This window comes from Spinacia oleracea, chromosome 5 (assembly GCF_020520425.1).
Source record: "Spinacia oleracea cultivar Varoflay chromosome 5, BTI_SOV_V1, whole genome shotgun sequence".
In the NCBI taxonomy this organism is placed as follows: Eukaryota; Viridiplantae; Streptophyta; class Magnoliopsida; order Caryophyllales; family Amaranthaceae; genus Spinacia; species Spinacia oleracea.
In genome coordinates this window covers 9,759,775-9,783,886 of record NC_079491.1, presented here as the reverse complement: position 1 = coordinate 9,783,886, position 24,112 = coordinate 9,759,775, and the positions used below count along the sequence as shown (strand labels likewise).

The following is a 24,112-nucleotide window of genomic DNA, read 5'->3' as shown; positions in this document are numbered from 1 at the left end:
TTATCTATTGGATTTTGTGTATACATTTACAAATCGAATGAGTATATAGTTCTAAAATCCGATGTTAAGATGGTGGAGTTGTGGTATCGCTCCCTATCTCAAATTTATGTGGCCAGATCATATTTAATGGGCTAATTTGAGAGACTTTCCTCCCCTCCCGTGCGGGTTCCCTTGATCTTACCAGTAAGAAAAACGTAGTAAGAAAATATGTATGACATACGTTTTTCTGAAATCATATTCATGTGCAATAGTATACAAAATATGTCAAGTTAACTTTTAGATCAAAGATTTATACAATTGTTAGGTACTCATGGTTGTATTTAATAATTTGTCATATTCGACTATCTTTCATATCTTCCAAACTTTATAGCATACTTTTAGTATTAGAGAACATTTAGCATATTTCCCTACTAGGATCTCAACTTCAATTTCAAGAACATGATTGTTTCCTCTCGCCCTTATAGCTTATATTAAGGTTTTGTTCTGTTCCCCTTATTTTCACATGTTTTAAGAAAAATAAGTTCAAGAAAAATAAGGTTCAACCAAATACTATTCATAACTAAATTAAGTTATAACAAGTTCAGATAAATTTAGAAAAAATAAGTGAAAATCAGATTAATAGAACGCACTGTAATTGATATTTCTATGTTATTGTTAAGCTTTGTTCAAAATAAACCATGAAACGTTAAATGGGCTTTCAAACTTCACAATTTGCAATGTATCATAGTCTTTTCTCTGGGCTCTAGCTATTAACTATTTTCAATCCTATTTGAGTTTTGTAGACGGATTATACAACGAGTTAATGAGCAATTGAACACCGTATTATTTAATTCGTTTTACCTTTTACAGAATTTTAAAAACAAGATCTCTATGGAATCCATACACACAAATGACAAGAATGGATAAAGTGGTGAGATAGTAAATACAAAAAAATCCTTTATACAATTAGCTTAACATCGTACTTGTCGTTTTGAGCTACCTATGATATATACGGAGTACAAATTAACTGAACATCAGCAGATGTCAACTAGTTTAATTCGATAGAGTCTTGACCATGACATATACACTTGATCAATAGAATTAGCATAATAGCATCAATTTAAACTTGCATAAAAAGTAAAGCTAGCTAGTGGGGAACACTTTTAGATGTTCGAAATACGATGTTTAACGAAGCAAAAGGGAGAGTCCGGAGGAAAGGGGTGGGGAGGTGTGATTTATTTTGAGCTCAAGAAGCACCAAAGTCACTTTTTCTCAAAATCTCCCCTTTTCACCTCCTTGACTCTTTCACCGTTGTGTTTGTTGACATACCATGTTTCTTTAAGGCATAACTTTAATATTTGTGGGTTTACCATAATTTAATTTAGAAAATTAGTAAATCCTAAAATCTAAAGTTAAGGTTGTTTATATAAAAGTAGTCTTACTTATTGACAATATCTACCAATGGGTTATTAATATAGTGGTTAAGACTAGCTATTTGGGTAAGATATTAGGTAGAATTCTGCCTCTTTGTAATTTGTACTCCCTCTGTCCCGGAATACTCGGTTTGACCGGCACAAAGTTTAAGGAACTTGAATTGACTTATTTAATTTAATAGGTAGTAGTTGATAGTGGGGTATTATTTTAATATAGTTAGTGGGAAATGTACAAAGGGGTGGGGTTGGGGAGAGTAGGGGTTGAATTTTTAATTATTTTTTTGTATGGAGTAGGGGGTAGGTGGGTTAATAGGGGTGGAGTGAGAAATAATATAATATTGTTAGAATATTTCCATTTTTAGAAACAGGTCAAGTATTAAGGGACGGCCCGATAAGGAAAACCGGTCAAGTATTCCGGGACGGAGGGAGTAATGCTTTTATTGCTTATTGCACCCAAAAAAAAAACTTAATGACAATATTAAATTTACATTATGTCAAATCTTTTCCTCAAAGCCAAATAAACTCAGGTTCGTAACAAAAATGGGTTATGGCAAATTAATTTCCTAGATAAATTGAAGGTCATGTGCCTGAAAAACGTTGTCATTACAGTCGGGTATAAGATTTTTTTTGTTTTGGTGTTAGCACCCGGTTCACCCTTAGGGCTAATATATCCGGATTCGAGGCGAGTTCTGAGTGGATAGGTTTCAGTCCCCTCCCAATTGTTGTTACGGGGATCAAACACGGATCATCCCTACCAACTTCAGCCCCAATCACCACTGAACCAACAAACAATTGATAGGGTATAAGACTTTTTGGCTCTGTGTACCCTAATTTCCGTCCCATAATAATCCTTATAAAATCGAAATATATCTTGTACGAATTTATCATAACGACAAGGATGTTGTTTTACGCACATCACTATCTTTACATAACTTGGTTTTCTACAAAGCAAGGTATCTTCTCATAGTTGTAATTTTCTAATCATAGTTTCCTTTAATTTTGTCATCGTACTTCTCAAATAGTCAAATTAGTGGAAGTGCAGTCAACGACATCACTACTAGAACTTGCAAATAAGCTCCTACAAGGCCACAACCAATGAGCGGGTTGAACGATACTGGGCTTAAGCTTATATTGTATAATGGGCTTGTATCATTTTGTGCTAGCCCTAAGTTAATCAGAATAGAGATGTCTAGCAAACTTACCGAGTCCTAATACTCCTAGCCCCCTTGACCAGTTATTAGAGTTGGGCACGGGCCAATAACTAATCGTGTCGTGTCGGACTCATACATATTTTCTATAAAAAAAGTCAATGCAATTATGTGTCAAAATGCCGGCGGTTCCAGCATCATTCATTACCCAATTGTATTCAAGAGGCTCCCGCAACAAGGAGAGTTGTACGTATACAACACCACTCCTGCCATTGTACTGATTGTAGTAGAGAGGCTGTTGCGAATTGACCTATAAACAATAATGGAAAGGGAACACCATATCCTACTTCATGAAAAGGTAATTTAGTTAATTTTATCTCCAATTCAAAAGAACAAATAAATCTTTTATATATTTTCGTTCTCATCAAATAATTCAATAAGTAAGGCCGAGACATGGGGTTGTCTATAAAGATGATTTGGGTCGGGCCGAGCGTCGTGCCTTGGTTACGTGCATTTGGCCTCTGCGTGCCCGACCCACGGCATGCCCATTAGTTCCCCATCTGCTCGGGTCAAAAATTATAAAAAGACGGTTCAAGCACGGCCCGAGCCCACGCGCCCTCTTGTCTAGTCAGGTCGTGACTTTGTGTCTAAGCTTAATTTCACTCAATGTAACGTGATTTGTCAGATTCTTTTGCGACCCGAGCCCGACCACAACCCACATTTTTGTGCTCGTGCCTGCTCGTGTCGGATGTACTTTTTATTTATTTATTATATTGGATCGTGTCATGTCCCGACCCGACCCGACCCGACCCAGTGTCCTCTTCAGTTGCCTGTAGGTTGTAGCCCATCCTGCTTGTGGATCTTTTACCAAACTAGCTACTTTTACCATTTTATTTACCAAAATGGCTACTTTTAAAATCTATTTACCAAACTAGCTACTACGTATAATTTATTTACCAAAATGACTATTTTCATTTTGTGGCAAAAACAATTAAACTGGTTTTGTTTGGTGCATTTTTTTAGTATAGTTAACCGGCTTTTTAGGGGTTTAGTTATCTTTTATTTTTGTTTACTTTATACTCCGAATTAATTTTTCTTTTGAATTTGCCCATAAATAATACTCCCTCCGTATTTTTTTAAAAGATACACTTGGCCGGACACGGGTATTAAGAAGAATAATTGAATGAAATAAAATAATAAAGCAAGTGGAGTTGGATAGATATTTTAATAATTAAATATGTGGGGAATATGTTATTTTGGTGGGTGGAGGGTAGGGTGAGTTTATGAAAATATTTGTTTAATAGGATGGTGGGTGATAGGGTATATTAGATGTATTATTTAATTAGATGGTGGGGTTGATAAGTTACTAAAAATGACAAGTGTATCTCTTAAATAAATACGGCTGGAAAAGGCAAGTGTATCCCTTAAAAAAATACGGAGGGAGTATAAAATATTGCTCTTGATGGTTTAATTTTGATACATACACGATACAGCATAGTAATACTTTAAGTTCATTTTTTTTTTACCCATTTTAATATTTTAATTACGTTTACTTTTTGACAACATAAACTCCAATGGTCGGATTTTTTTTATTATGCATGCTTGTTATGACGCATTATGTTCTCAAGTTACACACTTGATACATATTTCTTGCTCCAATGATAAGTTAATTATTTATTAATTATTTTAATTAATTTTTATTCAATTCATAGTTTCAACTTAATAATGAGAAATTACAGTTATTTAAAAAATAAAAAATTACAATTGAGTATATATAGTAAGATAGTGGTCCGACTTGTAGGGATAATAGACGCAAAAATTTGCATTGTTAGACGCCTTTATTGCACGCGTTACTCTTCTCCTTCACGTCACTTTCACGCACACGGTTTTAGAGTATGTTAAATTCTTGGTTGATCGAGTTTGCCAAGCAAATCCGTTTGACACAACGAATTCTCGTAGCTAAGAGATCGAATTAACAATATCCGCAACAACGGTTCAACTAATTTCTTTATATTTGTAATATTTGCGAGCAAGTCCTTTAAAAACTTTGAAGTTGCTAAGAGGCTAAAAATATACGGAGTAAGTAAATTGTCAATTGGTTCATTATTAAAAAAAATCAAATCAACACTGTGTAAAAAAATTAAACCGGTTCATTGATTTTTAAAAAAACTCAAACCGGTTTATTGGTTTTTAATTGAAAGTAAAGAATAACTACTTTGGGAAATACAATTTAAAACTAGTCATTTTGGTAAATAAAATTTTAAAAGTAGCTAGTTTGATAAAAGATCCCCTGCTTGTTACATTTCCATATTTTGAATACGGCGTACAGTCGTACACACACGACTCAGGAAGCAGGACTCACAACTCACAAGTCACAAGTCACAAGTCACAAGTCACAAGCCACCATTACCGACCGCCTACCACCAACCATTGGTGGTTCCAGCTAATTTCTCCTTTTAAAAATAAAAAAACCAAACGTTTTCCCCTCAAAAATAAATAAATACTCAGTAAATAAATAAGCAAACAAAGTTCCTCATCAACCATTTCCTTCAAACTCCCACAACACAAACATGTCGTCTTGTATGAACTTATTAGAGTTACCGGAGGGATGCCTCTCGCACATACTTTCGTTGACGTCGCCGAGGGACGTCGTCCGATCATCGGCTGTTTCGAAGCAGTTTCTATCGGCCTCGGACTCGGATTCTGTCTGGAAGAAGTTCTTTCCTTCCGATTGCGATTACTTTATTTCTCAATCGTCAACACCAATTGACCAACAACTATTTGCTTCCAAGAAGGAACTCTTCTTATATCTCTGCCGCTCTCCTTTACTCTTTAACAACAACACTCAGGTAATCTTTATTTTCATCTTTTATTTTATTTTGGAGATCTCAAATTTTTGCCAAACCTTATTATTCATTGGGAAGATTTTGATCGATCCAACCGTAAAAAGTCAAAGGTTTGGAAATACTACTCGTAGTTGTATTATTGTATTCAGTAAATTTTACTCCTCCGTCCCTTAATACTCGCACCGTTTTGACTGGACACGCTTGCCAATGCACAACTTTGACCATTAATATTTTGAAAATATATATATTAAGATGAAACCAACAATATATTATACACTAATATTTATTTTCATGTACTAGAAATAAAATAGAGTCAAAATAAATTATGTGAATAGTATAAAAGTCAAAACGGTGCGAGTATTAAGGGACAGAAGGAGTAATGTCTTACAATTTGAATCTGAATCTTCGATTCCAAAATCTACATACCACTCATGTATCACTTATTTTTATCGGTTGATATTTATGTGATTTTAGATCCGTCCTGGAATATCAGTATCTTTTGGAATCTAGTCACTATTCAAAGAATCTTCTCATTTCTTTTTCAATATGTATTTCAAATTATATTCATGTGTTATCTTATTTTGTCCATCTCAATGTGTAATTTAACAATATCAAAATTTTATTTAAGAACTGAAAACTTTGAAAAATAAAAGTGACTACTTTTTGCTTGGTTTACTAACTATACCCTATTTAGTAATTAATTGGTTGTCGGTTGTTGGTTGTGTTTTACTTGGTTGGTTTGATTGGTTGTTTAAGTTGACTGTTTTTATTGACCGTTTGACTATTAATTGTTTACAAATATGCATGTTTGGTAAAATCAGTTGTTCGATGTATACGACTTTTATTCATTTTTGTACGGAGTAGTACGTAAGAATTTATTGCAGAGTAGGTGGTAGTTGGTAGTGGATTATTTTTTTAATATAGTTAGTGGAAAATGTGTCAAATAAAGAGGTGGGGGTGGGGTGTGTTGAATTTTTTAATGTTTTTTTAGGAAGTAGAAATATATGTAGGTCCATGGTAAGTGAGAGAAATAATATAATATTAGTAAAAGTATGTCATTTATAGAAACGCGCGAGTATTAAGGGACGACTTTATAAGGAAAGCGAGACGAGTATTAAGGGACATAGGGAGTATTGTAACAATTTATATACTATTAGTTTATGCTAAACAAAAATTACGGAGTATAAATTATTAAGTACTCGCACACTGTTAACTGTTAAGTGTTGTTAATTATTGATTATTGTTGGTGATTAATGATTATTTTATACTTCGTAATATTTTTAGTAAATTATTAATAATTAAAAATAATTTTTACATAATAATCATTAATATTTATTAATTACTTGTATTTAATTATAGATTATATTGTAATAATTTGTTGAAGTATAACTAATTAATAATTATTTAATTATTAAGTTAATAAATTATTAACTATTTTGTATTTTTAAAAATCATGAATTATTAATTATTTAATTAATTATGGAGTATTAAATATTAATTATCAGTTAATTAGTAAAAAAAAAACAAGGATAGAAAAGTAATTTAGATAGTGAGAAGCCAAAAGTCAACCCTAAAAAGCTAAGAACACTAGCTTTTCATTTTTGGCGTAAAAGCTGTCATTTCATCCAGCTAAAAAGCCAATTATCAAACACATTTTTTGGCTGTTTGACCACATTAAAAAGTCGAAAGCCAATGAAAATGCTACTCAGAACCCATTTGCCAAACACCCCTTAGTTGGTTTGACTAGTTATTTTTTTTGGTTAATTGACTTTTTTTTTTGTTTAAAATATGTTTGATAAAATCGGTTATTGAAGGTTGTTAATAACTTTTGTACCCAAAAGCCGAATGCTATTCCAATCCGCCTTTTCATTTTGGCTTAAAGTCCATATTTTACAAGCTGGATGAAAAAGCTAGTTACCAAATATAACTTTGATTGTTTGACCGAATGAAAAACCCGGCAAACATCCATTATTTGCCAAAACATGCATAAATTTGGTGGTAATTCTATTCTTAAGATTTTGGGGGTAAAGTAGCATTTTAATCCCATCTTAATCTAGTTTAGTACCGAGGTTTTTTTTTGTTGCTAGTTAATTGCTATGTATATCTAGTTAATCAATAGCTTTTGGTACTATACTAGTTCATAACTTTGTTGTACATATAATTTAGAGTTTTGCTTTGGATAAATGGAGTGGGAAGAAATGCTTCATGCTTGGTGCCAGAATGCTGACAATTACGTGGGGAGACACCCCTGAATACTGGAGTTGGGAATCCATCCCTGAATCAAGGTTTTTCTCTCTCTCTCTCTAATGTAGTAGTGTACTACCCTACTACCTCCGTTCATTAAGATTTTTACGGTTATTATTTTATATAAATATTAAGACAAAAATAGAAAAGTTGGTTGAATATAATAAAATATGGATAAAGTGAGAAAAAAGTATGGAAAGGTTAGTAAATATAAGAAAAAATGAATAAAGTAAGAGAAAGTTGGTGAAAATTATAAATATTGTGGGGGTAAAAAAGGTAAGATGTTAAATTTTCATGTCTAAAAATGAGCAAAGGGTAAATATCATTATGGAAAACGGAAAGTTTATAGATTATTTTGAAACGGAGATAGTACTCCGTATCCATCTTTTTTCCCCCACATTTTTACGCTCTCTTCTTTGTCTTAATATTTGGATAAATAATAAATGATAAAAACTTTAAGAATTAGGTAGTACTTCCCCCTTAGAATTGTAGTATACCTGATAATCTTTATCCCGTTAAGGAAAAATGGGTTTTGGGCAGATGTTTAGGCTACTTTTACAGACCGGGTCAAGACAAATTTTAGGCGGGTTTTGAACAACTTAAAACTGGAATTTTGTTATAAAATTGGCCTCGTCTGAAATCGCCCAAAATAACAGGTTTTGGCCCGTCCCGTAGGTTGTATTTTTTTTACTGCAGCTTAGCCCGAACCTAGCCCGGTCAGCCTTCTGATCGGTTCTAAATTGTAGGTATCAACTTGTTTGTAAGCTGGTTGAAATTTCGCAAGGGGTTAACAAATTGTTAAGACAAGCCCTAATCTTTTACAAGTGTAACAAGCATGATTAATAACAGATAATATAATATTGTGCATTGTCAATTTCGTAGGTTCCCAGAGGTTGCTCAACTTAACTCAGTATGTTGGCTAAACATCAAAGGAATACTACCCACCAAATTCCTCTCACATAATACAACTTATGGTGTGTATTTTGTGTTCCGAAAGATCGATGATTTCTATGGTTTTGACATACCAGTTATGACATCCGTGTTTGAGGTAGATGGAGAAGGGCTATCCAATGGTATTGACATTGTTAATCACTATTATCTTGAGGAGCCAGAGGATGATGAATCTCCTACAAGTCGCGATGAGCTACCAGTTGAAAGAGGTGATGGATGGTTAGAGGTCGAGATGGGCAAGTATCGGGTTGGTTTTGGTGGTGAGGGTGTCGTCGATGAGAAGGCGGTATTGGAGATGTCATTGAAGGAAGTTGAAGAACTAAATTGGAAGGGTGGTATTGTTGTTCAAGGGATCGAACTTCGTCCTTTGGGTTGTGCTCCCCAACCTATACCAGAGCAAGCTTACTTTTGTGATGCAACACAGGGTGTAGATCATCCTGGTGAGCCCGGTCCCCTAGACCCAGAGATTATCTATGCTAGGTTACGGCAGCTAGAGCTCAACCAAGAGGCTCTCACCTCTCGTTTTGATCGCTTCGAGAGCTTATTTGATCGCTTCGAGAGCCTATTTGATCGCTTCGAGAGCCGATTTGATCGCTTTGAGAGTGATCAACAAAGAGCCATGTTCCCCATCTACGATTATTACGCTAGTCAGGGTGTTGTTGGTGAGTTTAGTGAGCACCCATCTTGGTTTCAGTACCCGCCGGGTGGTTATGCAGTTCCCGGCACCCATGGCACTTATATGCCCATTACCCATGTAGGTGGCCAAGGGAGTTATGGTGCCGGAGGTAGAGGAGCAGGGCCGAGTGGTGGTCGGTATGGTGATGATGATGATGGTGATGATAATGATATTGGTGACGTTTCCATACCCCTTTGAGCCAATAGAGGACATTGTCCAATTTGGCTTGGGGGGGGGTGTTCACTCCTTGTATATATAGTTATGATTTCTCTTCTCCTCTACCTTCATTCTATTTATTGTTTTCTAGATTAGATTTAATGCTTTGAAAAAAAGAAAGTTTCCATGGATACAAGATCATGCTTCCTTTGTCTCGGGATTGGAAATTGTTTTGATTATTGGTTATTGATGATGAATAATGTGGACATGTCACCTGTGATTTGATATTCGATGGTTTTGATACCTTAGCATGAATCAACTTTGTCCAACTATTCGTGAATTCGGTGCTTAACTAGTTGTTTTGGTTAGGAATCTATGTGTGTTAGTTTCTGATATGTCATTGATTTTGAGTATTGGTTTGCAACTTCTAATAGTGTTTTTGTGTCTCATATATATGCTCATTGAGGAGGACGAAGACAATTTTTTTCTTTTAGGTGGCCTTCAGATGATTTTAGATACATTTTTTCCCTTCTTGCTACCTATGTTGTTGCTTGTACCCTTTTATTCGGTTACTAGGCCATATTACAAGCCCATTTAATCCCCATTGGTTACTAGTCACAAGCTTGCTTGTGGGAGCTATTAGTGAGTGAGGTGAGGGAGTTGTAGTGTGCTCCATTCATGCACAATTTGGATGGGTAAAATAAAGGTTGTTCTTGTTTTTTTAATGATGAGTTGAAAAGAAAAAAAAAAATGATGAGCAAAAATGAGAAGAATTACAATTGAACTTTGTACAATCAGGGTACAACGGTGTTTTAGCAGCCTTGTTCAAGTTTTCCATCAACTTAGATTGTGGTTTTACATGATCTCCAATCTCATCCACCTTATCATTCATCTAGTCTACCTCGTCGTCATCTTCTTCATACATCTCATCACTCTCAAGACTTTCTGCATCACTACTATCATCATTATCCTCATGATCAACACCATCTTCATTCATTGAATCAAGACTCTCACCATGCCAATACCATGTGTCACAGTCTTGTTTAAACCAGCGACGAACCAGATGGTCTTCTATGACCTCTATATATGTCATCCCATCTTTTGACATTTTTGTAGTCACAACAAGGGAAAAATATTGTATCAACCCCAATAGACCTGATCAAAAGACGGGTCGGGCAGAAGCTCAAAAAATCAGTCCGTATGTCAGGTTGGGCCGGGCCAGGCCAAAATTCAGGTCGGTTTTTTCATGCCCAAACCCGCTATTTTGGGCCTAAAACATCGGGCCATTTTCGGGCCGAACCAAATTTATAACTAAAAATGTTGTTTTTGCGTTTCCCAAACCCGTCAAAGTTTTTAAACTTTTGAGTCGGGCCCGAAAACCCGGACTAAAAATTCTGCCCAAACTCGCCAAATTCTGGGTATGGCTCATCTTGATCAGGTCTAAACCCAATACTCCTTTGGTGTTCCACAACATGTCTACAAAATTTCTCCACTCCGGACAAGTATTCAAGACTAGTCCGTTTGTCGTCTATCCAACGATGCCTCATTTTCGGCAAATAACACCTTACACATACATGAGTAAACCAAACATATATAGGCTTATAATCAATACGTATTATGTATACTAAAACAATAGCATAGATATATGTATATTCTTTCAATTCCTTTCCATAAATAAAAATTATCATTAAATAATTTAAACAAATGTGAGGAGATGTAGAGATTTAGAACAATAACAAAAATATATGTATAATCAACAAATTATATCTAAAAATTAAATATATGGAGTTTATGAAGTTTATATCAATCTGCAAGCTTTTGACTTTCATCATTCGTTCTTCAATTAGGTTTTGCTTCGCTCTTATTTTATTATTCAAATTCGATTGTTCCTTATTAATTATTCAACTTTAATTATGTTTTCATTAATCTTGTTTGTTTTGTTTAGTTTAAGTAAGTGTGAGTAGTTCATTTTCTAGGGTTTAGGGGATCCATGAATGCATGATTTTAGATTGGATTTAATTATTGATTGTAATCTCTATAGGTTATTTTAATTGTTCGTCAATTCTGTTCGGCCGGACTATATTGATTGAGTTTGATTAACCTTATATTATGCGCTGAGAGGTATAAATCTGATGTTTTTGATCTGTGACTATTAGATAGGAATTATTTCTAATAAATTGCGAGAGCTTGTTAATTGTATTTCCTAAGGAATTCATAAAATTCGAGAGATGCATGATTTCCTAGTTATGATATATTGTTAATTGTTTATTATTGTCCGTCGTCCAATCCTAGTCTGCATTTGTGTTGAACCGTTGCCCTAGATTCCCTTAATATTGATATTATCGTTCTTTGATTATTGTCGTAGTTATATAATCCTAAAAACCAACCCTTTTACCTGTTACTTAGTCTAGACTTGTTAATTAGTGGTAGTAAAAACATTGTTTCCCTGTGGAGTCGATCCTAATTTCCCTTGCTATTTGGTTAGTGGATTTAGGTTTATTTTTTATTAGGTGATACGGCTTTAGCCTATCACTAGTGAGTTGATGAAAGAAGGAGAAAGAGAAAAGAAATGCATGGCTGGGTTAGTGGGTTAATGGGTGGGTTAATTAGGTTTGTTAATGGGTGGGTTGATTAGAGGTGTTAATTGGGCGTTAATTGGTTGATTATGAGGTTGATGACATAATTAAGGATATTTGGTGTAATAAGTTTTGAAATAGGAACATTTGGTGTGTATTAAGTTGTGAAATAGGGGTATTTTTATATATTATTGAAACTTGAGGACATTTGGTGAATTTCCTTAAAACTCAGGGGTATTTCATGAAAAAATCGTTGATTTATTTATTATGATAGACTTATTGCCTATGACATGATTGGAGGAGTAATGGATCTCGAGATTTGTTGTCTCCTTAATTGATGAGTGCCAGCTAGAGCTGTCAAAAACTGACCCGACCTGAAAACCCGACCTGAACCGACCGAACCCGTAACCGACCATGACCCGAAATTACGGTAAAACAGGTAACCCGAAACCCGACCTGTACCCGACCCGAAAAAACCGATAACCGATTTTAACCCGATGTTGTAACACCCGAACCCGAACCCGACACCCAACCCGAAAATAACCGATAACCGAACTAACCCGACTGAACAATGACCCGAACCCAATTCGATACCCGACCCGATGTCAACCCGAAACCGATTGTAACTCAATGAAACCTGCTATTGACCCGACCTGTGACAACCCGCTACCCGATTTACCCGAGTTACCAATGACACGATCAAATATTGACTTCAACGATAAATCTATTTTAATTATTTATTGCTAGATACTGAAAATTTTAACTCTAAAATAAGTTAAACAAAATTTTTTAGAATATAAAATAATTAAAATGTATAGGTTAATTATCAGACCCGAGTTTGACCCGTCCTTGAGAGTGACCCGACCTGAATTCTATTTGATTTGATTATTATCCAATCCAAACTAAGACCCGGACCCGAAAATAACTGTGTTGCAAACCGACTTAAACCCGACTCGATAAGACCCGAACCCAAAATTATCTGCTACAAACCGACTTAAACCCGACCCGATAAGACCCGAACCCGAAATCAAACCTGACCGAAATGTGATCCTACCCGAACCCGACATGAACTCGGGATAAGAAAAAACCCGACATGACCCAACCTGAAATCGACCCGACCGAACCCGAACTCAACCCGGATGGAATATTGACCCGACACGACCCGACCTGATCATGACCCGAGACCCGAGATGACCCGATCCAAACCCGACCCGATGACCTATTTTGACAGGTCTAGTGCCAGCAAGTCTTGAATAGACGAATAGGACGAAAAATGTATGTCCTATAACTTTAGATATATAGTACTTCGTACTCCCCCGTTCCTAAAAGATTGTTCCAAATGATTTTAGTCACTTTGTTAAAAATTCAGTATACCAAAAAAATAAATAGTTAGGTGAATTTGTCTTTTACTTAGGTGGGTCATATTTCCCCCTCGCTGGCTCACATGCTGCAAATATGAAGTAAAAATGTGAGAGGATACACCTAAATGGAGTGCACTAGGCAGGGAATGATTTTTCACCGGGGTCATTTTGGATCAAGCCCCACATAAGTTTAATGAAATTAAATTATTAAAGAAAATTTATCACAAACCACCTTCTAAAATATAAATTTTGCGAGAAACAATCTTCTAAAAACGAGTTTGCAAGAAGAAACCTAATTCATATTTTTTTTTTACAAGATACCACATGTAGCCAATTATAGGTGATTGATTCGTGTTCCCGGCATTGACCATGCACGTGACTTTATAAAAAAATCATTTTTTTTCTTTTTAGTCCATACGATTTTCGACATTGACTGTGCACGTGACTTTATTAAAAGAATTATTTTTTCCTTTTTAGTCCATACGATTTCCGACATTATTGATTGAAAACATTTATATTAGGTAATACTCCCTCCGTCCCTTAATACTCGCACCGCTTTCCTTTTCGGGCCGTCCCTTAATACTTGCACCGCTTCTATAAATGAATTTATATCAATATTATATTATTTCTCACACTTACTTACTAACCCCACCTACACCCCTATTCCCTACAAAAAATCATTTAAAAATTCACACCCCCACTCACCACTCTCCACCTCTTACACATTTCTCACTAACTATATTAAAGAATACCCCACTATGAAATTACACCCATTAAATTAATAAGTCAATTAAAATGTCTTAAACTCCACACTGGTCAAACCGGTGCGAGTATTAAGAAGCGGAGGGAGTACTTTACTCCGTAGAATTTTCTTTAGCCCCTCTCATAATCGGCCAAGATTCGCCACGTTACCTAGGTGTGCCTTAAATGTACTACGTACCTTCCGTTTTTAGTTGTGAGACGATGCCGACTCCATATCGACCGTATGTGCGATTGTGCCGACTACATATCTAACGGCAACAAAAACTCTAGGACAAGAAAGAAAACGTTAAAAAAATTGGCCACTTGGGAGAGTAGAGATAAACTAAGATTAGTCATTTTCGTTGCTTTCTTTACTTAAACTCAAAATCTCGTTAGCCAACCAACCCCCACAAAAAAACGACGTCAAAACATGTCTTGTACAAACATATTAGACTTACCTGAGGAATGTCTATCACATATCCTTTCGTTGACGTCGCCGGCCGATATCGTCCGATCATCGGCCGTCTCGAAGCTATTGTTATCGGCCTCGGATTCGGACTTTGCTTGGGAGAAGTTTATGCCATCCGATACCGATCGCTTCGTGTCGCAGCAGTCGTCTACGCCTTTTGATCAACAAAAGTTTGCGTCCAAGAGGTACCTCTATTTCCGTCTATGTAGCTCGCCTATACTCTTGGATCATAGTTATAGTAAGGTAATTACTATTCTTCCCTTTTGGATGATCATCTACTAGTTTTTAATTCGATTAGATATTCGGATTTCCAGATGTAAAAAATCAATGTTATACACGTGAGTTATCCCACGTTAAAAATAAGTTTAAAAGCTTGAGAAGTTACTTTCACTGTTAGAAAATGATTTCAGTGAGAATTTCTGTTGGGCTTGTACGTTGATCAAACTTTCTCCTTCTCATTGGATCGCTCAGATCCATTTCATACTAAAAATTTGAAATTTAATTTAATATTAAATATCTAAATTTTCGAATTTAATTAATAATCCGAAATGGCATGTTGACTTCTTTGGTCTTTTCTTCTACCGACCAATATAAAGTGTCAATCTTTTTTTTTTTCCTTTTTTTAAATAGTGGCTTATTATCATGGAAAAAATATATAGACTTCCATTAAAAATACGCATGTTGGTCTAGATTATCTCTTTCCTGTTAGCTAAGCCATTGACTTGCGTACTTCCTTGGGTTGTTACTTGTTAGACAGACTGATTTGACTTTTCATACTTATTTCTTACTCCCTCTGTCCTGGAATACTTGACCTGTTTTCCTTATCGGGCCGTCCCTTAATACTTGACCTGTTTCTAAAAATAGAAATATTCTAACAATATTATATTATTTCTCACTCCACCCCTATTAACCCACCTACCTCCTACTCCATACAAAAAATAATTAAAAATTCAACCCCTACTCTCCCCCAACCCCACTCTTAACCCAACTCCCACTAACTACATTAAAATAATACCCCACTATCAACTACTACCTATTAAATTAAATAAGTCAATTCAAGTCCCTTAAACTCTGTGCCGGTCAAACCGGGTCGAGTATTTCGGGACGGAGGGAGTAGATATACTTGTATTGCCGCCATTATACGGAGGAGTAATGTTTAGTGAGTGGTTTAAGGGACGCATTTACTAGTATTTTTGTATTTGTAAGAATTTTTCGTAGTTTATCGGGATTGATATGAAGATTGGGATTGATACATACGTTTACATGACACATGGTGATCGATCTCCCTCAATTCATAAATTCATACTATCAATTAAAAAATGAGAAGAACTATGGTTTAAACTTTAAAATAAGATTTGAACATGAGATCTCCTGTTTCAACACTAAATCGTTATCCAATTAAGCTATGATATTTTACGTGTTATCTTTGCAAAATACATTAATATAATACCAAAAAATTATCTTGTGATAAAATTAAAACATAATTGCATTAAAGCATATAATAATTAATTGTTATTCACATAATAATTCGAGGTATCGTCGGGGCCGAAAAATACTACTCCGTAGTTAGGTACTTAAATAGTGTCTACACAGTAAGCACTAACTCAGTACGAGAAGTTTGAAAACAATATGTCACATTGTTCAATTTCGTTTCATACTGTATTTAGTAATATATGTGTGTTAAAAACTCCAGCGTAACTAGAGCTTTTCATTGGATGAATAGAATGGAACAAAATCGTATATGCTCGGCGCGAGGGCTCTAAAAATCGCGTGGGAAGGCACCCCTCAACGCTGTAACTGGAAATACGTACCTGAATCAAGGTTTTCTCTTCCTCTCTTTCTCTATGTATGAAAACACACAATGCTGCTAAACACATTACATTGTATGCGCCACCATGCCATACCTTAGTTTGCATATAGCGGAAGTCTTTGACAAAAGTGGCTTTGGACACACTTCATGAAGTGTGTTGTTGGTACTCCAATCAGTACCAACAAAGAAGTGTAGTCTACTATGTTATCTTCACCTAGTCTGGTCCAACTTTTCTGGTTTCTGTTCTAGTCTTGTCTAGTGTGATTCATGCTTGTCTGGTCTGGCCTAAATATTTATGGTTTTTTATCTGGTGTGATCTGCTTCATCCTAGTCTGGTATGGTATGGTATGGTTTGGTCTTCGTGTTTTATTTGAGTGTCTTTTTCTTTTTCGATCTGGCCTGGTGTGGTGTAGTCCGATTTTTATTAGGCTAACTATGGACAATACTATTTACAGTATATTGTCTAACAGTTTGTTTTGCTCTTATTTTTTCTAGTCTGGTCTGGTTTGCTCTTTTATTTTTCTAGTCTGGTTTGGTTTTTATATGGTGTGATTTAAAGAAAAAATAAGTAAGAATCAATAAGAATAAGGTGAAAAAGACAAATTCTACGTTACGTATGTACGTTTCGTTTAAGTATACAAGCTATGGTTATTTATTTCTTTATGACATGTATGATTTATGTACTCTAGGATTAATTAATCAAGTGTCCCTTAATGGAAATGCATTATTATCAATTTAATTGCAGGTTCTTAGAGATTGTTGAGCCACAAACAGATTACGATGTGTGTTGTTTAGAAATAAAAGGGAGAATACACACCAAATTGCTCTCCCCAGATACAACTTACGGCGTGTATTTTGTATACAAGACAGATAACGAACATGCTTATAGATTTGAACATGTACCATTTATAGTATCCTTAACCGAGGTTGACGAAGAAGACTTGTCGAAAAATGACTACTTTCGTATGCTCAGCGTTAAGAAATTTTATCTTAAAACATCATCGGGTTTGCACAGGAAGTGGGAAGAACTTCCAGACGAGAGAGAAGATGGATGGATGGAGATCGAGATGGGGATGTATAAAGTTGGCTCCTTAGTAAAGGGTACCGATCAACGTGTGATTTTGGAGTTGACATTAAAGGAGGTCCAATGTATAGGTTGGAAGAGTGGTCTTATTGTTCAAGGCATTGAACTCTTGAGTTTATTGGATTGATTACTCAAATCATAGGTTGTTTCATTGAATAATGGAGATAGGCAGGTATCAATAATTGTAAAATTATGTTAATCGCAATTTAGATGGTGGACAAATGAATTGTTCATCTACATTTTAGTTCGTCTTTTCCTCCATTATTTCTTAATTGATGTGATGTACACCATGCACTTGCAGGGGTTATAAAATGTAGATCTGGTCTTCTTGAGCCCGGCCCAGTGGGCTGACCCTAAAATAATGGGTTTATGGGCAGATTTTTAGGCCAGTATTTTGGCATGGCCCAACTCGGTCTATAGAAAATAGGGCGGGTTTTGGGCAAACTCCAAATTGGAATTTTAGTTACGATTATAAAATTTGTTCGGCCCGAAAGCCCGCTATTTTGGCTTGAAATAACAAGTTTTGGACAGAAAATTTAGTCTCCAAAAGATTGGGATTGTGGAAAACCGTCCTGAAGTTTGGCCCATCCCAACCGACATAATGAGCAGAATTTGTTGGTCATGGCCCAGCTTGTCTTTTGATCAGGTCTAGTACAATGCTTTATGCCATCGCATACTCCTAGGTGGCTAGGTGCAACCGTGCAAGGTGCACCATAGTCGTGATTGATGGTAAAATATTAATCTCGGTTTCTTAAACCGATGATTTAACAATTTTACAGTGAAATGGTACAGCTTACAGCCCTTAATTGTAAGTTTCAGAATAAGCAAATTGCATACCACAGGTGGACATGAACAAGAAACCAGAGGTCATTCACATTTTCAGGGACAAGCTTAGTTTAAGGCCATTGATTATTTGGCAACTCTCTATAAATGTTGTTAACCAATAATAGAGATAAAAACTAATACATAACCAAAAAGAATTATCTACAATAATCAATTCAAATACTTTCTTTTTTATATAATCATGGGAGGAACAGAGGAGGAGATTAAGCAGAAACACCAGGAAGGGGAGGAAAAATTCGAAGAGAAAGCCGAGGAGAAAGTAACAGAAGAGAAAGTCAAGGAGAAGAAGAAAAAGAAAGACAAGGAAAGCAAGGAAAAGGGAGAAGGTGATGATGATAAACATGAAGAGAAAGAAAAGAAGAAGAAAAAGAACCCTGAAGATAAGAATGATCCATCAAAACTTAAGCTCAAGCTCGAGAAACTCAACACAAAGATGCGCGATTTAGAAACTAAGAGAGGGGAGATCTTGAAAGCCATTGAAGAAGCTGAAAAGAATGCAGTTGCTAACCCAAACAAAGAAGATGATCTTAATCTTAAACAAGACTAAATTAATATGAGTTTCCTGGCAATTTTTGTTTAATCAATAGTCAGACAGTTTCTATCCTGTAGCTACCAGCCTACCAGACAGTTTCTGTACTGCGTAGTATGTATTAGACCTGGTTATTGGACAGGGTAGTCCAATGGATATAGGGTTAGGGTCAAGTTAATAGGGTTTTTATTGGACAGGGCTCTTATTGGACAGGGCCTTTATTGGACAGGGTCATTATAGGGTCAAACTTATACTACAATTATTTTGAAAATTAAAATAGTAATGATACAAAAAATTACGTGTATAGCTTCGTATTTACTTGTACTTGCACATGGCTCTTTTGTTTTTCATTTTTCATTGCTCGTTTATTGACCCGCCCACTAATGACCCCCTAATGACCCGCGACCCGCTTTTGACCCGCCCATTATCGACCCGCTAAAAATGACCCTTTCAATACCCGACCCTCTTTTGACCCGCACCGACCCTGACCCGCCCCGCCCGATAACCAGGTCTAGTATGTATCAATGTACACTGCTATTTGTAGAATTCTAGGCATGGCACAAGGACCGCCTTTGTCAACCATATTAATACATTGTTGACCCTAAAGTTTTGATGATGACAAAGCAAACTCCTGACAATTGGTTAAGTTATGTTGCATAATAGGTTCCGAGATCCTTAGAGGGATAATGCTAAGTTAAGGAGATCCTGAGTTGGATAAACTAAGCAACGTGGAATATAAGCAAGTAATTGACCCATGTCAGACACTACATTGAAGAAATAATCATTAAGCAAGGCGAGATCCTTAGGCGAGTTCCTAAGGCGAGATCCTCATATATTATGTGGATCCTCGATGTTCCAGAGAAGGAACAAATTGGGAAGTTTTCGAGTGAAGCTTCTAAAGGTGCAACATGAAGACTACAACATATGAGTTTATGTTTAGGATTTATGTAAGTATTTAATATTGTTTATACGTAATTTGGAACGAAAGGAACCTAAGTATTTTGGTACGTTTTAAATGAAATATGTTAACTGTAATTATAAAAGAGTTTTAACTTGGAAAATCTTTTTAATAAATAAAATGAATTTAATTAATAAATGAAACATAGGATTCTGATTTATTATCCTTGTTTCTCAAGTAAAAGATTTTCCATGTTCCTTGAAACTCTCCCCACGTATTTCTGTTTAACGTACATTTAGTGTTTTGATTTGGTCTCCCTTGTTTCTCTCCAACTATGCCCATGTTACTGAGCAGTAACTGTTAGTGGGTAGTTGAGGAGAACATGGGTACCCAACCCTAAGTAAAACTCTCCTATAAAAGGAGAAGAGTTTTGGCTTTTCAAAACACAACTGATTTCTACAAAATCTATCTTAAAGAGCTTAAACGTTTTAAAAGAATCAGTTGGCAAAATAGAGTGTTCCTTGAGTTCCTTATTATTATAAGCTTTATTACGTACTAGAATCTATCTATCATATTGTATTTTGGGTTTAAGGATTGAGTGATCCTTGAGTGACTTAGAGTTAAGTCAAAGAGAGAAAGAGCGACTAAGAGTTTAGTCAAAGAGAGAAACAGCGACTTAGAGTTAAGTCAAAGAGAAAAGGAGCGACTTAGAGTTAAGTCAGAGAGAGAAAGAGTAGCACAGTAATCGAAGGGGATTGCTGTGGGGAACTCGTGTTCGAGAGGAACTCGAGTTAAAGAGTGTATTTGTAATAGAGTTATTGCATTAATACAAAAGAGTAGTGAGGTTCTTCTTGATTAGGGTCAAGAAGGTTCCTCCGTTTTATATCTTTCTTCGCTCATTGTTCTCAGTCTCTTTATTGTTTAAATTCCGCAAGAAACTTACTCAAGTTCCCAAGAAACAATTCACCCCCCCTCTTGTCAAGTGTTCCTACTGAACTATCAGTTGGTATCAGAGCAGGATCTCACAAAAATACAGGAAACCCTGTTGAGAAAAAGTTCCTGGAAAGTATGAACGCTTACGAGAAACTCGAGGAAGGTTATTCCACTCAAAGACCTCCAATGTTCAACGGGAAGTTCTACACCTACTGGAAGAACAGGATGGAGATCTATATCAAGGCAGAGAACTATCAAGTCTGGCGAGTCATAGAAGTCGGTGATTTCGAGGTAACAATGACAAATGCTCAAAATGAGGTAGTTCCTAAACCCATGTCTGAATTTACTAAGGAAGATTTTGAGAAATTTGAAATCAATGCAATGGCTGTGAAAATCTTGCATTGCGGCCTTGGACCTCATGAACATAACAGAGTTATGGGGTGCAAGAGCGCAAAGCAAATCTGGGATCTCCTTCAAATAACTCATGAAGGAACTAATGAGGTCAAACGTTCAAAAATTGATTTATTAATGTCTAAGTATGAACGTTTTGAAATGCAACCAAGAGAAACAATACAGGAAATGTTTACTCGTTTCACTAATATTACTAATGAACTAGTTTCTCTTGGAAGAAATATTCCCTCTGATGAACAGGTTAGGAAGATCCTAAGGAGCATGCCACAGGATGATAGATGGAGAACCAAGGTCACAGCATTGTTCGAAACAAAGGATTTCACCAAATTCAACATTGAACAATTGGCGGGATCCTTGATGACTCACGAATTACATCTAGGAGCAGTTGTTCCTGAGAACCGAGGCCTTGCTCTCAAGGCTGAGGAACAGGAGGACTCAGAACCTGATGAAGATGAGGTTGCTACGTTGGTCAGAAGAATGAAAAGATTTTACAGGAACTCTAAACCTGGAAATCTAAGAGGAAGGAACTCAATGAGAAAACTAAGCGGTTCCAAGTCTGACCAAGGATGTTTCAAGTGCGGTGATTCTGACCATCAAATCAAAGACTGCCCTCAGTGGGAAAATGAAAAAGGGAAAGGCAAGGGAGAGGATCAATATAAGGAAAGATTCAACAAATCCACATTTGCCAAGCCCAACTTCAAGAAGGCAATGATCGAAGCTTGGGAAGAAGCCACTGACTCGGAAGAAGATGAGGATCAACCAGAAGAAACAGCAAACCTTTGTCTTATGGCAAAGATCGATGAATCAACCCAAGATCCATCAAGTGAAGTAATGTCCTCAACTCTTCTATCTCTGTCTAAAATTAAATTAGTGGAATTATTGATAGAAACTCTAGACAATTTTAAAAAGCTTATCGTAATAAAGGCTCAAAGTGACAAGGCAGTGGAACTTAGCAAAGAACACACAACCTACCTCGATAATGTTAAATCTGATGTACATGGTAGGTTCTTTCAGTTGCCTGACAGGAACACCTCTCTTAAAGACTCTTTTAAAAGAGTTAAAAATGTATATATTATGCTTGATGAAGCTAACAATGTTGATAAAATTCAGGAACAAGAAGATTTCGAAATTGGTTTAATTCGTTTTACAGATAATGATGAGGAAATCTCTCCTGGAAGACATCAAAATGGAATAGCAGATCCACAAACACAAGAAACTGCTTCTAACCAAAAAGTTCCTGTACAAAGAAATCCAAGAGCCCCTGATCCTGAGGAACTAGAAAATGCTGATTCTGAGGAACCGGAAGAAGATCAAGAAACCTCTGATGCAGAGGAACAAGGATCTCAGGAAACAGAAGGAACTGAGGAGACCTTAGATGTTCCAGTGGCACAATTTCAACCTAAGCCCTGGAAACATCAAAGTTCTCACCCAATGGATCTGATTATCAGTGATATTAGGAAAGGAACTCAAACAAGGTCTCAACTAAGGAACTTTTGTACTTTTCATGCGTTCCTCTCCATAATCGAGCCAAGGAACCACACTGAATCTTTGAAAGATACTGATTGGATCACTGCCAAGCAAAATGAGTTAAACGAGTTCCAAAGGAACAAGGTATGGCATCTGGAATCCAAACCAAAGAATCAAAAGGTCATAGGATCGATGTGGGTGTTCAGGAACAAGCTCGATGAACATACAACGATCGTCAGGAACAAGGCAAGGTTAGTAGTCGAAGGCTACAATCAACAGGAAGCCTTTATGGGATTTAAGTTGTATCAGATGGACGTCAAATGTGCTTTCTTAAATGATTTTCTTGAAGAAGACGTCTATGTGGAACAACCCCCAGGTTTCGAGAATCACGAATTTCCGAATCACATCTACAAGCCTGACAAAGCTCTATATGGGTTAAAGCAGGCTCCTATATCGTGGTACGAGAGATTATGCAAGTTTCTTTTACAAAATGATTTTAAACGAGGTAGAATTGATAAAATTCTATTTTTAAAATCAAAAGGATCTGACTCACTAGTTGTACAAATTTACTTTGATAATTTACTGTTTCGTACAACTAATGAAAGTTTTTGCAAGAATCTTGCAAAGTAAACAAGTAGAGAGAAGCACGGGAAAATGAGATTCGATATCGGGATGATCAAGATAAGAAAAGTAAGCAGGACAGTTCCTCACAAGGTATGACTTTTATAGATTTATGCAGAACTACTGTATACCATTATAAATACATGTGCGTAAAGCATAACTGAAGTTTACCATCGTTAAGGAACAACCAAAAATTTAGAATTAAAATGTGTATTTAATTAGTCAGTAATATGAGATACGTAAATCAAAAGTTCCGCTAAAATAAAAGGATCATGGATATATTTTGTTTGTTACAATTTTTTTTCATATCTTTTATTTTTCCACAAATTATTTTTATCTTTTATTTCCTTCTATATATCCATAATTTTTCTTATTCCATTAAATTTTATTTTTCCAAAATTAAAAGCTAATGGATCGCCCCTATGGATCTCATACCCAAAACCACCACAAATTCACATCTCACCAATTCAAACACAAGGAACCCAAAAATAAAAATCCCCAAATTCAAACACCACAAAACCCTAGAAATTAAAAATCCCCAATCTGAAACCCTAGCCACCATGAGCGGCGGCCAGCCTCAAGCAACCGCCGGCGGCAGTGGCTCGGCGACCGGACCCAACCCGGCCGACCGACCGACCACTGATACCACAGCAACCGAGCTTCTCCAACCCTCCAACCCTCCACAACAACCAACGACGGCGGCTCCACCTCCCAGCCGTCCGACTCCATGGCCACCGTCCTCACCGAAACCCACAAACCCAAACCCGCTCGCGACGTCCCTCCACAAGCAACCGCTCGCGAACGAACTCCCCCCACCCAGTTCGCGACCCTCCCTACTCGCCCTGACCCGGTCGCTAACGCCAACCCCCACAGAACCCACCCAGATCCGAACCCACCCAGACCCGAAACTCCCCCTGCCTCTCTGTCTAGTTCGAA

The 24,112-nt window shown here is 36.4% G+C and overlaps 3 protein-coding genes across 4 annotated transcripts; all 3 read left to right on the top strand.

Moving 5' to 3' along the window:
• Positions 1–4,944: 4,944 nt before the first annotated feature.
• Positions 4,945–9,748, top strand: LOC110790495 (putative F-box protein PP2-B12). Its single transcript, XM_021995284.2, has 3 exons — positions 4,945–5,409; positions 7,573–7,691; positions 8,533–9,748. Exons 1-3 carry the CDS (start codon positions 5,131–5,133, stop codon positions 9,473–9,475), a joined length of 1,341 nt encoding a protein of 446 aa, XP_021850976.1. The 5' UTR covers positions 4,945–5,130; the 3' UTR covers positions 9,476–9,748.
• Positions 9,749–14,507: 4,759 nt separating this feature from the next.
• On the top strand, positions 14,508–18,802 carry LOC110790494 (putative F-box protein PP2-B12). 2 transcript variants are annotated; one of them, XM_021995282.2, is made up of 3 exons: positions 14,508–14,823; positions 16,304–16,401; positions 17,136–18,802. In XM_021995282.2, the coding sequence occupies exons 1-3, from the start codon at positions 14,542–14,544 to the stop codon at positions 17,599–17,601; spliced, it is 846 nt and encodes a 281-aa protein (XP_021850974.2). In that variant the 5' UTR covers positions 14,508–14,541; the 3' UTR covers positions 17,602–18,802. The 2 variants fall into 2 exon arrangements, with proteins under 2 accessions (XP_021850974.2, XP_021850975.1); XM_021995283.2 differs by having other exon boundaries at positions 14,630–14,765.
• LOC110790509 (protein MNN4) lies at positions 18,499–18,864 on the top strand. Its single transcript, XM_021995301.1, has one exon. The coding sequence runs from the start codon at positions 18,499–18,501 to the stop codon at positions 18,862–18,864; it is 366 nt and encodes a 121-aa protein (XP_021850993.1).
• The last annotated feature ends 5,248 nt before the right edge of the window (positions 18,865–24,112 follow it).